The 14,930-nt window shown below is 39.9% G+C and overlaps 1 protein-coding gene across 3 annotated transcripts in view; it reads right to left on the bottom strand.

Moving 5' to 3' along the window:
- The window catches only part of CNKSR3 (CNKSR family member 3), a 90,356-nt gene that overhangs the window by 48,657 nt on the left and 26,769 nt on the right, over nucleotides 1-14,930 (bottom strand). For all 3 annotated transcript variants that reach the window (XM_058169105.1, XM_058169115.1, XM_058169095.1), the window contains one exon: nucleotides 9,243-9,406. Coding sequence is in view for 1 of the 3 variants with exons in the window: in XM_058169095.1 (XP_058025078.1) it covers nucleotides 9,243-9,406 (164 nt within the window). In the remaining 2 variants the exon portion in view is untranslated. The remainder of the gene's footprint in view (nucleotides 1-9,242; nucleotides 9,407-14,930) is intronic.

The raw sequence follows: 14,930 nt of genomic DNA, 5'->3' as shown, positions 1-14,930 counted from the left end.
TGTCCATGAAGTTTGCTTGGTATCAATTTGGAAGTAGTGTGCTATTACCATCTTCTAGAAAGTTGTTTACAACTTCCCAGGACAGCCTGCAGATTTGGGTCTCGTGGGTGGTCTCACATCCAAATAATAAGCAAATTATACTGCTTAGCTTTTTTCTGTATCAGCCAAGTGTGCCCAGGCTGTTGTGGATTAAGCAATAAAAACCCCCCAAACTGGATTGACCACAACCTCCAATCCTCTACCTAATCAAATTCTCTGATGGTAGTTCATCAGACCTCAATTGCAGAGGTGGGTTTCAGAAGGTTCTGACCAGTTTTGGAGAACCGGTAGCGGAAATTTTGAGTAGTTTGGAGAACCGGTAGTAAAAATTCTGACTGGCCCCGCCCTCATCTATTCTCTGTCTTCCAAGTCCCAGCTGATCGGGAGGAAATGGAAATTTTGCAGTAACCTTCCCCTGGATTGGGGAGGGAATGGAGATTTTATAGTATCTTTCCCCTGCCACGCCCACCAAGCCACACCACGTCCACCAAGCCACACCCACAGAACCGGTAGTAAACATTTTTGAAACCTACCACTGATCTATTGGATCACTTTCTGGTTCACATGTCAATCATTGTCTTGCTTGCTTGACCTCCACACCAATGATAATTAATTAAGATGGAGTAACTTAGGTACAAAATGGTCTAAATTAACATTATTGCCGGAAGATACTGGAAGCCTTTTCCAATGATCAGATCTGCTGTCTCATTGTGCACTTAGTTCTTTGGAATTAAAAGATGACTAGGCACCATTGTCCCTAATAGCATCTCCTACAGATCGACTAAGTCTGAAAGCTAGGAAGCAAGAGGAAGAGGAGGAGCTTAACATCTTGCAGATTCAGTCCTGAATCAGATGACAGAGTTAACCCATTCCATTCCTGACTGCTGGCCCCACACTCAGAGGGAACTCCCTAGCTATCTCAGGAGCATCAGCAATGGAAACAGCCCACCTAGAATGACATTTGCAGAAAACAAATAGTGAATGAATGGTTGCACCATGGAATCATGGCAATAACAGCAGTGAAGCAGATTTATTTCTTCATTTTTATTGGGCCTGCAGTATAGCAATAGCATTTAGACTTACATACTACTTCATAATGATTTACAGCATTCTCTGGGCAGTTTGCAACATCAGTATATTGCCCCCAACTATCTAGGTCTTCATTTTACTGACCTCAGAAAAGATGGAATGCTGAGTCAACTTTCAGCTGGTCAGGATCGAACTCCAGGCAGAATCAGCCTGCAATACTAACCACCTGCACCACCACTTGGCCACTGAGCCAGGGCTCTGTAATTTCATTCATGTTATTCAATATCTGTATGAAATTTCAGGATTGATACTTCAGGAGTATAATAACATCGGTATGCTGGTCTTCAACTACAGACAAACCTGGGATTATATAGAGATCTTGACTCTGCAAGGTGATAGTTTGAGTCTACGTAAGACAAACCAAAATCAGATTGAAACCCTAAAAGGAGGAAGTACTGCCTGTAGGTGATCAAACAGGTTTCATCTTGATCCCTAAATCAGTTCTAGACGAGGTTGCCCTAACCTTGAAAGAAAAGATCCTTGCTTTGGGGGCCCTCCTGTACCTGCAGTTATCGCTTGAGCAACTGTGTGTGTTTTTTCTGGATGAAGACTCCGTAGGATTTATTCATGTTCTCATCACTTCAAGGTTAGATTATTGCAACAGTCTCTACATGAGGCTACTTTTGAAGAAGTGGCCGAGAAGCTACAATTGATTCAAAACTCAGTGGCTTGATTAGGAGATGCAGCCATACTGAAGTCATTGATTACGAACAGGCTTCTGAATCAATTTAAAGGACTGAGTTTAACTTCTAAAGCATTAAAGGGATTAGAACCTGTGTTTTAGCAGAGTCACCTCGATAAGAATCGCTGGTCAAGAATCAGCTCATCCTATGTACGTGTCCTGAGAAGGGCACTCCAGGTCTCCAACTCGTGTGAGTTAAAAAGCATAGAATCCAAAGACAACCCCTCTATACCTTACTCCCTGAAATACAAGGGGATCCAGCTTTATTTGTACTTCATAATGCAGTTAAAACCGTCCTGTTCAGACAGGTTCTTGGTATGAACTATGAAACTGGGCTATATTGGTAATTGTTAGAAGAATAGAAGAATAGAATAGAATTTTATTGGCCAAGTGTGATTGGACACACAAGGAATTTGTCTTGGTGCATATGCTCTCAGTGTTACATAAAAGAAAAGATACGTTCATCAAGGTACAACATTTACAACACAATTGATGATCAATATATCAATATAAATCATAAGGATTGCCAGCAACAAGTTATAGTCATACAGTCATAAGTGGAAAGAGATTGGTGATGGGAGCTATGAAACGATTAATAGTAGTGCAGATTCAGTAAATAGTCTGACAGTGTTGAGGGAATTATTTGTTTAGCAGAGTGATGGCCTTCGGGAAAAAACTGTTCTTGTGTCTAGTTGTTCTGGTGTGCAGTGCTCTATAGCTGCTTTGAGGGTAGGAGTTGAAACAGTTTATGTCCAGGATGCGAGGGATCTGCAAATATTTTCACGGCCCTCTTCTTGATTCGTGCAGTATACAGGTCCTCAATGGAAGGCAAGTTGGTAGCAATTAGTTTTTCTGCAGTTCTAATTATCCTCTGAAGTCTGTGTTTTTCTTGTTGGGTTGCAGAACCGAACCAGACAGTTATAGAGGTGCAAATGACAGACTCAATAATTCCTCTGTAGAATTGGATCAGCAGCTCCTTGGGCAGTTTGAGCTTACTGAGTTGGCGCAGAAAGAACATTCTTTGTTGTCCTTTTTAATGATGTTTTGATGTTAGCTGTCCATTTGAGATCTTGCGATATGATAGAACCCAGAAATTTGCAGGTTTCTACTGTTGATACTGTGTTGTCAAGTATTGTGAGAGGTGGAAGTATGGAAGGGTTTTTCCTAAAGTCTACCACCATTTCTACGGTTTTGAGTGTGTTCAGTTCCAGATTGTTTTGGTTGCACCACAAGGCTAGTCGCTCGACCTCTCGTCTATATGCGGATTCGTCATTGTCTCGAATGAGACCAATCACTGTTGTGTCATCTGCGAACTTCAGTAGCTTAACAAATGGATCATTGGAGATGCAGTCATTGGTATACAGAGAGAAGAGAAGTGGGGAGGGCACACAGCCTTGGGGGGCCCCTGTGCTAATTGTACAGGTATTTGATGTGATCTTGCTTAGCTTCACCTGCTGCTTCCTGTTTGTTAGGAAGCTTGTGATCCACTTACAAGTCTGTTCCGGTACCTGTAGCTGGTTTAGCTTAGTTAGAAGAATGTCTGGAATGATGGTATTGAATGCTGAACTAAAGTCTACAAAAAGGACCCTTGCATAGGTCTTTGGAGACTCAAGATGTTGTAGGATGTAGTGCAGAGCCATATTAACAGCATCATCTGTTGATCTATTTGCTCGGTATGCAAATTGCAAGGGGTCTAAGAGCGGATTCGTGATGGTTTTCAGGTAGGAAAGCACTAGCCTTTCAAAGGTTTTCATGACTACAGATGTTAGAGCAACTGGTCTGTAGTCATTCAGTTCCTTGATGGTGGGCTTCTTTGGCACTGGGATGATGGTAGAGCGTTTGAAGCAAGAAGGAACATAGCACATCTCTAGTGATTTATTGAAAATATGTGTGAAGATGGGTGCCAATTGGTCAGCACAGACTTTTAAGCAAGAAGGAGTTATCTTGTCTGGGCCTGGAGCTTTTCCTGGCTTTTGTCTGTGAAATAGGTCCTGCACTTCCTTTTCTGTGATCACTAGGGGTTGTGAACCCAATGAAATGGGGTCAGTTGTAGGAGGCTTGGCTGTTGTTGGTGTGTCTGAGATGGGGGTTGTGGAGATAGGTGGCTGTAGTTTCCTTTCAAACCTGCAGTAAAACTCATTCAGGTCATCTGCCAGTTGTTGATTACCTTCAGCCTGGGAAGGAGGTTTGCCATAGCCGGTGATATTTTTAAGAGTTTTCCACATGTTTGCTGGTTCATTTGCTGAAAATTGATTCTTTAGCTTTTCAGAGTAGCTTCTTTTTGCTGCTCTTATCTCCCTTGTTAGTGCATTTCTGGCCTGATTGTACAGCATTTTATCACCTTTTCTGTAGGCTTCCTCTTTGGAATGTCGTAGCTGCTTAAGTTTAGGTTTAGGCTCTTGTTCCTTTATGGTTTTATTTTTTAGTTTAGTTTTGTGCACACTACTATATCGAGCTGTTTTGAAGCAGGCATATTCATTATATTAATATAATAAATAAGTGGTGGTTGAGAGAAGGAAGAAACTGTAGCATTCAGACAGGAATAATGTGTGAAACAAGCCCTTAAAATATCTCTTTGCTCAACAGAGAACTTCATGCTCATGCTGAACTTCATCCTTTTCATGGTGAAAAATCGGCAGAGTATAAAATGGAGTTTATATGCATGTCCTCAATCCACTCTATGCAAAATTTGCAATTTCTAGAAATATTTCTCCCCACCCCCCTTATTTATGTGGGCAGTTGCATAGCACATCTCAGAAGCTCAATACACCTTTTCATCACACGGAGAAAAACACACACATCACTGGGAACACACCAAGGTCAAACATTCCTGTCTTGTTAATCATTAATCCAAGTAACTGTGGATCAAGTTGCGTTTGACAGGGTTTCCGTAAAGCTTATTAGAATTTACCCGGGCATAATGCAGAGGGCTGTAACGCATGTATCTGATGCACCTTACCAGACAGGACAGTGAAAAGTGGACATTGCCTTTTAGTATTCAGTGTTTTAAAAGATAGCCAGGAAAAACAACCTGCACCCTGTGTGATATTATTATTATTATTATTATTATTATTATTATTATTATTATTATTATTATTATTATTATTATTATTATTATTATTATTATTTAGCACTTACGCGGCATTTCAAAGCTGCAGGCTTAACTCAGCAGTTTGTATTATAGTCAGCCTTATAACAGTCAACCAGCCATCAGTGTATTGCTATTATTTCCACTCTCTCCTCTCAAGGGAATGAAACTAATTTTCCCTTAAGGCCATCTGTGAGTAAGTAGGGATTAACCAGCTAACACTCCAATCCTCTTAAATTTCTCATAGAGGCTCTTAGAAGGTAGGGAGAGTTACGTGGCTCTGAATTCTGTCTGTCTATCTATCAACCTACCCACCCACGCACACATCAATTACCTTCAAGCTGATTCTCTATCAACTGCCTAGACAGTCTCTTAAATCTCCTTGGCAAGATTTTGCCTTCTATCTTGGGCTAAGAAAAAAGGATTGGGCCAAGGTCACCCAGCTGGCTTTGAGTCTAAGGCAAAAGCAGAAAACACAGTCTCCTGATTTATAGTCTAGTGCCTTAAGCACTACACCAAGCCATCTATCTTAATATATACTCACTTTTTCAATTGTTCAGCAGATGGAATAGAGTTGAAGCTGGGCAGGAGTGGCCTATGCAATTTTTGGGCTGAGAAATTGAATAGATGATTTCTTTGAATTTCTACAAGGGGAGAAGATGCCCCTTTAGTGAGGATAGTATTAATTTTAAAAGGGGTTTTAGTATATGGTAAATTTTTAAATTCTCAGGCTAATTTAAATAAGTTTTTTAAATTCCGTTTTAATTGTATTTTGTATTGTTCGTTTTATTCTGCCTGTACACCGCCCTGAGTCCTTCGGGAGAAGGGCGGTATAAAAATCAAAATAAATAAATAAATAAATAAATAAATAAATAAATAAATAAATAAATAAATAGTAACCCCACCAGTGAAAAGTCCAATGAGAAGAACCACTGTACATCTTAGTATCTTCCAAGCCAGGGAGGCAGGTAAGCCACGCTCTGCTGGAGAGGCGACCGTAGAACGAATGGCAGGACATCAACACAAGCTCTTTACCATCTCATAACTAACTAAATCCAAGATCACTGTTTATTTTTCTGAAATTCTGTTTCTCCAGATTGAATGACCATTCATAAGAAAAAATGCAGAATTTCTCTACGCATATTAGATAGATTTAACCTAAACGATATCAATTATTGAACCACCTTCAAAACAGATGAACAGGACATCTTGTTCATGGATAACATTTGATAATACTTCTACCAAAACTGATTTATCACTCACAGAACACATTTCCAATGATTTGTGTGGCACCAACCCCAGTGTGTTCTGAGCAGGAGATAAGAACATTTCTAATTGTCTAGAAATTTTTTGGGAGCTGGTCTTTCTTGCTAACACAAGGAATATGAATCACAGAGTGGGTTTGACCTAATAGTAACCGTAAGTTTAACACAGTGTTTCTCAATTCCTGCAACGTTAAGAGTGTGTCGACTTCAAGCTGGCTGGGGGAAGTCTAGAAGTTGAAGTCCACACATCTTGAAGATGCAATGGTTGAGAAACTCTGGATTAGTATTTCAAGAGAAGAGCCTTTATAAAAGGCTCCTTTCTGTTTTAGATTAATGGTAGCTTCTCATCATCCAAACGTGGACAAAATGTGTTTAATTACAATGATTCCGAAAAGGAAACCCAGTTCAGACTATAGTATATGGGAGTGCTAGGTGTCTTGTCATTTTCTAGTACTTCTAAAAGGAGCATTACAACAGAACAAGGACTCTTGAATGAACAGGAGTTGGCCCACAGACATTTGTTTATGTGCTCATCAGGCTCTCTACCTCTGACTTTTTATCAATTTAGATGTTCTTCATCATAAATTTCTAGAAAACAAAAATGGAATGTGATTATAGCCTACCAACTCTGGAAAAAAAAGAAGGAAGAAGAGGGAGGAGTGAGCTAGAATGAAACAAGAATCCATTTGTCTTCTGGTAAATGAGCATTTTGTGACTGCCCATGCCAACTAGACCAGTTCTTCTGAAAATGAGCAAACCTCAACCCCAATAGCAGCCATTTTATGAGGGTACCCAGGAGAGCTAAAAAATTTCAGGCCCGTCTCCATCTCAAAATAATTGTCTGCCTCTGAAGTAATACAAAATGACTAAGTTATACCACACCAGGTTATAGCATGGCTTCTTTGTTTGTGGCTTACATTGAGGGTTCAACTCAGCCTCTGTAATACAAAAACCATGGTTTATGGCTTGGGGCACTATGATTTGTTCAATAAACAAAAGTTAAGGAAATCATGGATATAAATCGTAAGGATATGTATATCCTTACGATTTATACTGATATTGTTTCCTGATTGCTTATTTGTAGCCTATGACTATCATTAAGTGTTGTATCATTAAGTGTTAAATTTGTACCCTATGACTATCATTAAGTGTTGTAATTGTTGTACCTTGATGAAGGTATCTTTTCTTTTATGAGAGCATATGCACCAAGACAAATTCCTTGTGTGTCCAATCACACTTGGCCAATAAAAATTCTATTCTATCTAGTCTATTCTATATATGTATATGTACATATATATGCATATAGCTCATGAATTCTGCTTTCCACAGGAGATGGAATGGCATTTCAACTAATTCTGCCTAATGCATTAAGCAAGAAAGATTAAGTTGAAGGGCCAAACTGAAGAAGGACACTACTTTGACAAATGCTGGACTCTTTTCAATCTATATCCCTGATTAAAAATAGAACAGAAGAATGTCCTTAGATCAGGGGTGTCAACTCAAGGCTTGAGGGCCGGATCCGGCCCACAGGATACTTAGATCTGGTCTGTGGGGCCGCCCTGGAAAAGCAAAGGACTGGCCTGCAGTGCCTCTGCCAGGGAATTTTTGCTGGCAGAGTGCTCAGGCCGCCACAGGCGCCCCCAACACTAGTGATGTCAAGCTAGCCACGCCCACCATGGCCCCCCAAGGTCAAACACAACCCTGATGCGGCCCTCAATGAAATCGAGTTTGACACCCCTGCCTTAGATGGATGCCATAGATATTATTCAAAACAAGATGGTATTCAATAATTTCAGTATGACAGGCATGTTTAATTGTATAACCCTAAACTCCCTTACTCCAAATGGAGAGTTGTATTTATGGAAAATTGCCAGATTAAATATGTTTCCTTAACATCCTTTAACCCAAATTATCTGGAATTGTATAATTGCAAGGAATAGGACTGATTTAAGTCCCTAGTTGCAAGTCTAATGGATCTGTTACAGAACAAAAAGCATTTCAAAGCTTCCAGTTGATCAACTGCAAATTATTTCTGTCCTAGTCCTCTGAATGCGATTTGCAAAGGGAATCCAAAGCTCTGCCCATTTTAAGAATACACTTAAATGCAAGAGGTGTTACATAATAAATGGAATGCAGCCGGTTAAGGGCAAAAGTGTGACAAAAAATTCTTTCCCACCATTCTCACTGGTGAAACAGTATATGCTTTTGGCACTGGCTCACAGGATTGAACAAGCATTTCATCCAAATGTATTCCTACTGTGAAATAAACTGCACAAGCACAACAGCCGTTAATGAAAAGGGTGGGGGCTGGAGGAAAGCATCTTACTTTAAATAGTTAGAGACAACCCTGTATAATATATATTTTTGCATGAGGGGAAGAGGTGAAAAAGTCATCCATGAAAGAGTTCCCTTTTCGATGAACTTGCTTTGTCATACGAGCTGAAAAGCTCTAAACCCTTTCCAGGAAAAGAAAATGATCCTTCCCAATCCTCAAAATACACAATTCCCCATATAAACACTTCCCAGGAAAAAAAAACTCTGGGCCCTCTCACTCACGCATTACTTAGAACATGGAATGCAACAGGATTCCATGCCTGGAATCAACAGGATAGCCCCTTTATAATAGATGAACAAGGTATGACAAACAAGATATGACCAAATCACAATCCCTATCATCCCTCACCATTAGGCCAGCTGAAAAATGCTGGAAAGGTAATATTTGGAGGCCTGTTAGCCACCCTTGCTATGCACCCCACAGAAAACTCAAGGTTTTCCATGGCCATCTTCTTTGATTTGAATGGGAAGCATTGGAGGAGGCAAGATGAATTAAAATCAGAATGACTGGATAACACATGTATAACAACTTCTCCATCTAGTTAATCCACTTGCAACCATAATACCGGTCTAAATGTAAAAGAGATATATATACTGACTGCATTGAGAAAGGATTTGGCAAAGTTGCTCAACCTTTCTCAACGCAATCAGTATCTCTCTTCTGACAAGTATTATTCAAGCTGACAAAAATGAGAAAGGATGAGAAGGTCAACAATGCATCTCGACATTGATTTTATCAACTGACCAGTGCACAGAGGAGATCCACAGCCTCTAAAACAAGCTCTTGGTGTCCAATCCGGGTGACCCCCAGTTCTTCAAGATCCTGATGGGAAATCTGTAACAGCTGAGAACCATTTATCTTCTCGCGTTCAAACTTTTGGACATATTGCTGAAGACAATCATCCAGACCTACATTAAAAAAAACCAAAAAACAGAGCCGATGTAATTGTATTTCTTTATTTAGTTTTAATTTAAAATCATGTACATTAAATATCCACACAACTCTTACCCTGGTTAATATTGCCTAAATAAAACATTCCATGCACCTCTTATGTCAAATTAAAAACAATTTAAAAATGAAAGCAGGAAAGGCAAAAGAAAATCACGAAAGCAGAGAAACACAGTATTTTTGAATACAAATGTTCTTTTGGGGAAAAAAAAAAAGCTTACTTGGGATAACCTTGTTGGATAATTCTCTAAGTCAGGGGTCTCCAACTCTGCCAACTTTAAGACTTGTGGACTTCAAAAAAGCCAAAGCTGGCTGAGGAATTCTGGGAGTTGAAGTCCACAAGTCTTAAAGCTGCCAGGGTCGGAGACCCCTGCTCTAAGTGACCCATAGTCACATAGCCCTGCACCTTTCCTTTGTCTCCATTTTATATCACTTCTACATCTACCTCCACTACTTTCATATACAGGTAGTCTTCGACTTACAACCATTCATTTAGTGACCATTCAAAATTACAACAGAACTGAAAAAAGATTTTTTTTCTCTCCACACAGCCATTACAGCATCCTCATGGTGGCTCAGCAGACTAAGTCTGTCTGTTATTAACACAGCTGCTGCAAGTTCAAGTCCCACCAGGCCCAAGGTTGACTCAGCCTTCCATCCTTTATAAGGTAGGTAAAATGGGGGCAATAAAAGTTGACTTTGTATATAATATACAAATGGATGAAGACTATTGCTTAACGCTGTGTAAGCCGCCATGAGTCTTCAGAGAAGGGCGGGATATAAATTCAAATTAAAAAAAAAAGGCCACGTGATCAAAATTTGAACGCTTGGCAAGTGGCATGTATTTATTACGATGGGAGTATCCTAGGGTCCTGTGATCACCTTTTGTGACCTTCTAACAAGCAAAGTCAATGGGGAAGCCAGATTTACTTAACAACTGTGTTCCTAACTTAATTCCTGCAGCGATTCATTTAAAATCTGTGGAAAGAAAGGTCATACCATGGGGTCAAAACTCACTTAACAGCTGTCTTGCTTAGCAACGGAAATTTGGGGCTCAACTGTGGTCATAAATGTGTGAGGTACCAGCTGCACGCTGATGTACGCTGATGACACCCAGCTGTACTTTTCCACACCGGGCCACCCCAACGAAGCTATCGAAGTGCTGTCCCGGTGTTTGGAAGCCGTACGGGTCTGGATGGGGAGAAACAGGCTCAAGCTCAATCCTTCCAAGACAGAGTGGCTGTGGATGCCGGCATCCCGGTACAGTCAGCTGAGTCCACAGCTGACTGTTGGGGGCGAGTCATTGGCCCCGATGGAGAGGGTGCGCAACTTGGGCGTCCTCCTGGATGAACGGCTGTCTTTTGAAGATCATTTGACGGCCGTCTCCAGGAGAGCTTTCCACCAGGTTCGCCTGGTGCGCCAGTTGCGCCCCTTTCTAGACCGGGATGCCTTATGCACGGTCACTCACGCCCTCGTGACGTCTCGTCTGGATTACTGCAATGCTCTCTACATGGGGCTCCCCTTGAGGGGCATCCGGAGGCTTCAGTTAGTCCAGAACGCGGCTGCGCGGGTGATAGAGGGAGCCCCTCGTGGCTCCCGTGTGACACCTATCCTGCGCAGACTGCACTGGCTACCTGTGGCCTTCCGGGTGCGCTTCAAGGTTTTGATAACCATCTTTAAAGCGCTCCATGGCATAGGGCCGGGCTACTTACGGGACCGCCTACTGCTACCGAATACCTCTCACCGACCCGTGTGCTCTCACAGAGAGGAACTCCTCAGGGTGCCGTCAGCTAGGCAGTGCCGTCTGGCGACACCCAGGGGAAGGGCCTTCTCTGTGGGGGCTCCCACCCTCTGGAACGAACTCCCTCCAGGACTTCGTCAACTTCCGGACCTCTGAACCTTCCGTTGCAAGCTTAAAACACACTTATTCATCGGCGCAGGACTGGATTAGATTTTAAATTTACTGGTTTTAATGGGTTTTATTATTTATATTGTTTTTTAATAATTCGGCTATGTAGAATAAGTTTTTTAATTGTTATTTTAGTCTGTATTTATATGTACTTTTTACTTGCCTGTGAACTGCCCTGAGTCCCTAGGGAGATAGGGCGGTATATAAATGTGAAAAATAAATAAAAATAAATAAATTGAGATCTACCTGTATTACAATCAACTTGCACAGATCATGACATGAGGACTTCTCTGTCTGGTCCTAGTTTTAGTGATGTGTTATGATGGAAAGTAATGAGAGGGACAGAGTAACACTTAATTTCCATTTTCCAAAGTTGGCAAGAAACAACCTTCATCCCTGCTGTTATTACAGACTGAATTTTTAATTTTTAATACCAACAATACCAAGGTCAGAATAGAACATCCAATTTTTCTGGTCACCCAAGGGGCCAGGTGACCACAGCATTCTCACTCATAAGGAAACTAGAGGGAAGTGAACTGTGATGGGATTTAAGAAAGAGCTGATAGCTGGCATTCTCTTCCCCAAATTAAGTATGCTAATAAAACAGGAAGATTTCAGTTAGGGACCTGAACTGGGTTGCTTGTGAATAGTTTTGTGACTTCATCACATCAGGTGCCTGTGCAAAAGGCAGATTCTACAAATGCACAACTATTTGGTGCCTGGAGAATAGCACCAAAAAGACAATAGGATACAAAATCTGAAAGTAATATGGAAAGGATTTGGTCTATGCACCAGAGCAAAACCATTATTTTTTTATTCCTCCACTGGGTTCAAAAAGGAGGTTTTCTAAATGATTTTTTTAAGCATTTATAGTGCAACTTTCATGAACTTACCGCCACAATATTGTATGGTTAATTTTTACAGCTAGGGTTGGGAAAGCCCTGGAGAAAACAAAAAAGGTATTCAGACACTATCTGCAGCCCTAATATGTCTTCTACCCATGGAGTAAAGTTCTTCATCCATCCATCCATCCATCCATCCATCCATCCTTCCTTCCTTCCTTCCTTCCAGCTAATAGGCCATTCCAACCATCAAGTTTTGCTTTTGTCTTTGGTTTTTTTTTTTTTTAAAATATAAACTTACCGCCACAATATTGTATGGTTAATTTTTACAGCTAGGATTGGGAAAGCCCTGGAGAAAACAAAAAAGGTATTCAGACACTATCTGCAGCCTTAATATGTCTTCTACCCATGGAGTAAAGTTCTTCATCCATCCATCCATCCATCCATCCTTCCTTCCAGCTAATAGGCCATTCCAACCATCAAGTTTTGCTTTTGTCTTTGGTTTTTTTTTTTTTTAAATATAAACTGATCCTACACACACACACACACACACACACACAAATCTTATCTAAAATTCTCTATAATGAACATTGGTTGAACACAATAGTTTTGGCAACTATTGCCATCCAATTTATTATCATGTTTCCCCGAAAATAAGACCCTGTCTTATATATTTTTTTGAACCCTGAAATAAGCTCTTGGCCTTATTGCCATGCGCTCAAAAGCCCAATTGGGCTTATTATAAGGGGATGTCTTATTTTGGGGGAAATAGGTACTTCTGCTCTGAAGGTCAAATTGTGTGAACCCTGAATAGTTACATAAAACTTTGGATTAGTTATCAGTCTTTAAAAGTGCAGGAGTTTGTGCCTTATTTCATTTAGCACCCTACAGATAACGAAGAAATGGGATAAAATGAAACTCTGGAATGCCAAAGAAAACAATGCAACTGTTATTAATCCATTAGTTCAATGTGCTAAAAGCTTCTTTGTCTGAACAAAATTCTTTTCGAGGGCAACAATCAGATAATCAAAATAGGCCACCTAACAAAGAATCTTTCAACAGTTTAGTTCAGCAAAAACCAAGTAACCAGCTTTAATTCTTAGGCAAGTTATACAATATATGTGGGAGACACAAAAATCCAGAACTCTGGTTTTCAGTACAGTATAAGTACTGAATATAAACTCGGGTACATCATCCTCAAACAGGTGTGTATGGAAGAAATCATATCTCATCCAAGTGCTAAGTAAAGGGGAATTACCATCCTAGATTTTTTCATTAAAATGCAGTGCATTGTAAAATGTTGCTTTACAAAAGGACTGCAAAAACCACCTTTTGCACTGTAGCTGAATTAACAACACAATTGCTTCCAGGGCTATACAAAAAAACAACAACAACCCTCACTAAACTAAATTAAACCATCATGTTCCATATAAACAAACACCAAAAGAAGAGAGGGGGGGGGAAATCTGTTTGATCACTCATTTTTAAAGTAAATCTTGTTACAGGAATAATTTACACTAACGCTAATTCACAGATGTGTGTTTTGAGGAGGATGTTAACACAGAAAGACCTGCTTTGCTTCTAATATTCAGGGTACTCTTTTGAGGAAACTGAATGGATCTCTGCAAAGAAATCTAAATTGAGATGTTCAGAATCCAAATGCACATTAAAATCATGCCTACTATAATATTGCTGCAATCACATAAACTGAATGAATGAATGTGCATGCATTCAAGTCCAACATATACTGAATCACACTTTTTTGCCATCACTTACACATCATTGTTGTGATGGACCAGTGCATATATAGGATTGATAAAACAACAGGGTTTAAACACTGTGCTGTGTCAGGAAGCTTCGCTAATCATGATTTATTTTACTGGCTGAGTCCATAAATCATGCTAAGCCAAAGACTATGGCTTTCAAAGCATAGCTTGTTATGTCTGAATGAGACAGTTGAAAGCACAGGGTAACCCAAATGGAATTCTAACGTCTGAGTAATTTCTATGACTGAACCAGACTACACTAACATAACAGATTTAAAGGAACAGGTCATGAAACCACTGCTGATCCAGTGTGCTAGTTCCTCAATGAGTAACAGCTGAAAATGTCATCTGAGCTTTCTCACCAACAAAACTGAAAGAAACTGGTAGCAGCAGACTAATTTTAAAAGTGAGAAGGCTGATGTTTCATAAATTCTAGTAGCCTCCATGTGCAACTCCCTTTGCTGGAGGGAAATTATCATTCAACAATGCCAGATTAGTTAGGTCATGTAAATTACAATGTCAAATGACTGGGAAAAAAACTTCCTATTTGATTATTCGAAAGCAGAAAAAAATGTGTTTTCTAACTCAACAATTTACACAGAGGCAAATTGGTTGTTGTTACTAATATTATAGCTATTACTATGTATAAGGATTGTGCCGCTGAAACGGACATTAGTATCACTTTTGACTAAGAAACGATGAGCTCATGTACATATATTTATTTGGAAACCCAATGAGGTCATTTAAAATTGGTCTAATTAATAATTGTTCATGTTGTTTTTTAATATGAACTTCTTGCAAACAAATTATATCCAATTTCAATTTCTCTAATTTATGAAATATTTTCCTTCTTTTAATAGCCGAATTAAGTCCATTAATATTTATTGTTATCCATTTTCTCTCTTCCATTCTCATACTCTATAATTAGGATTTTTCGCTCTTGTCGATCTTGGTTCACGTTGTGATT

Source organism: Ahaetulla prasina, chromosome 1, assembly GCF_028640845.1.
Source record: "Ahaetulla prasina isolate Xishuangbanna chromosome 1, ASM2864084v1, whole genome shotgun sequence".
Taxonomy (NCBI): domain Eukaryota; kingdom Metazoa; phylum Chordata; class Lepidosauria; order Squamata; family Colubridae; genus Ahaetulla; species Ahaetulla prasina.
This window is presented reverse-complemented; position numbering and strand designations above follow the sequence as displayed.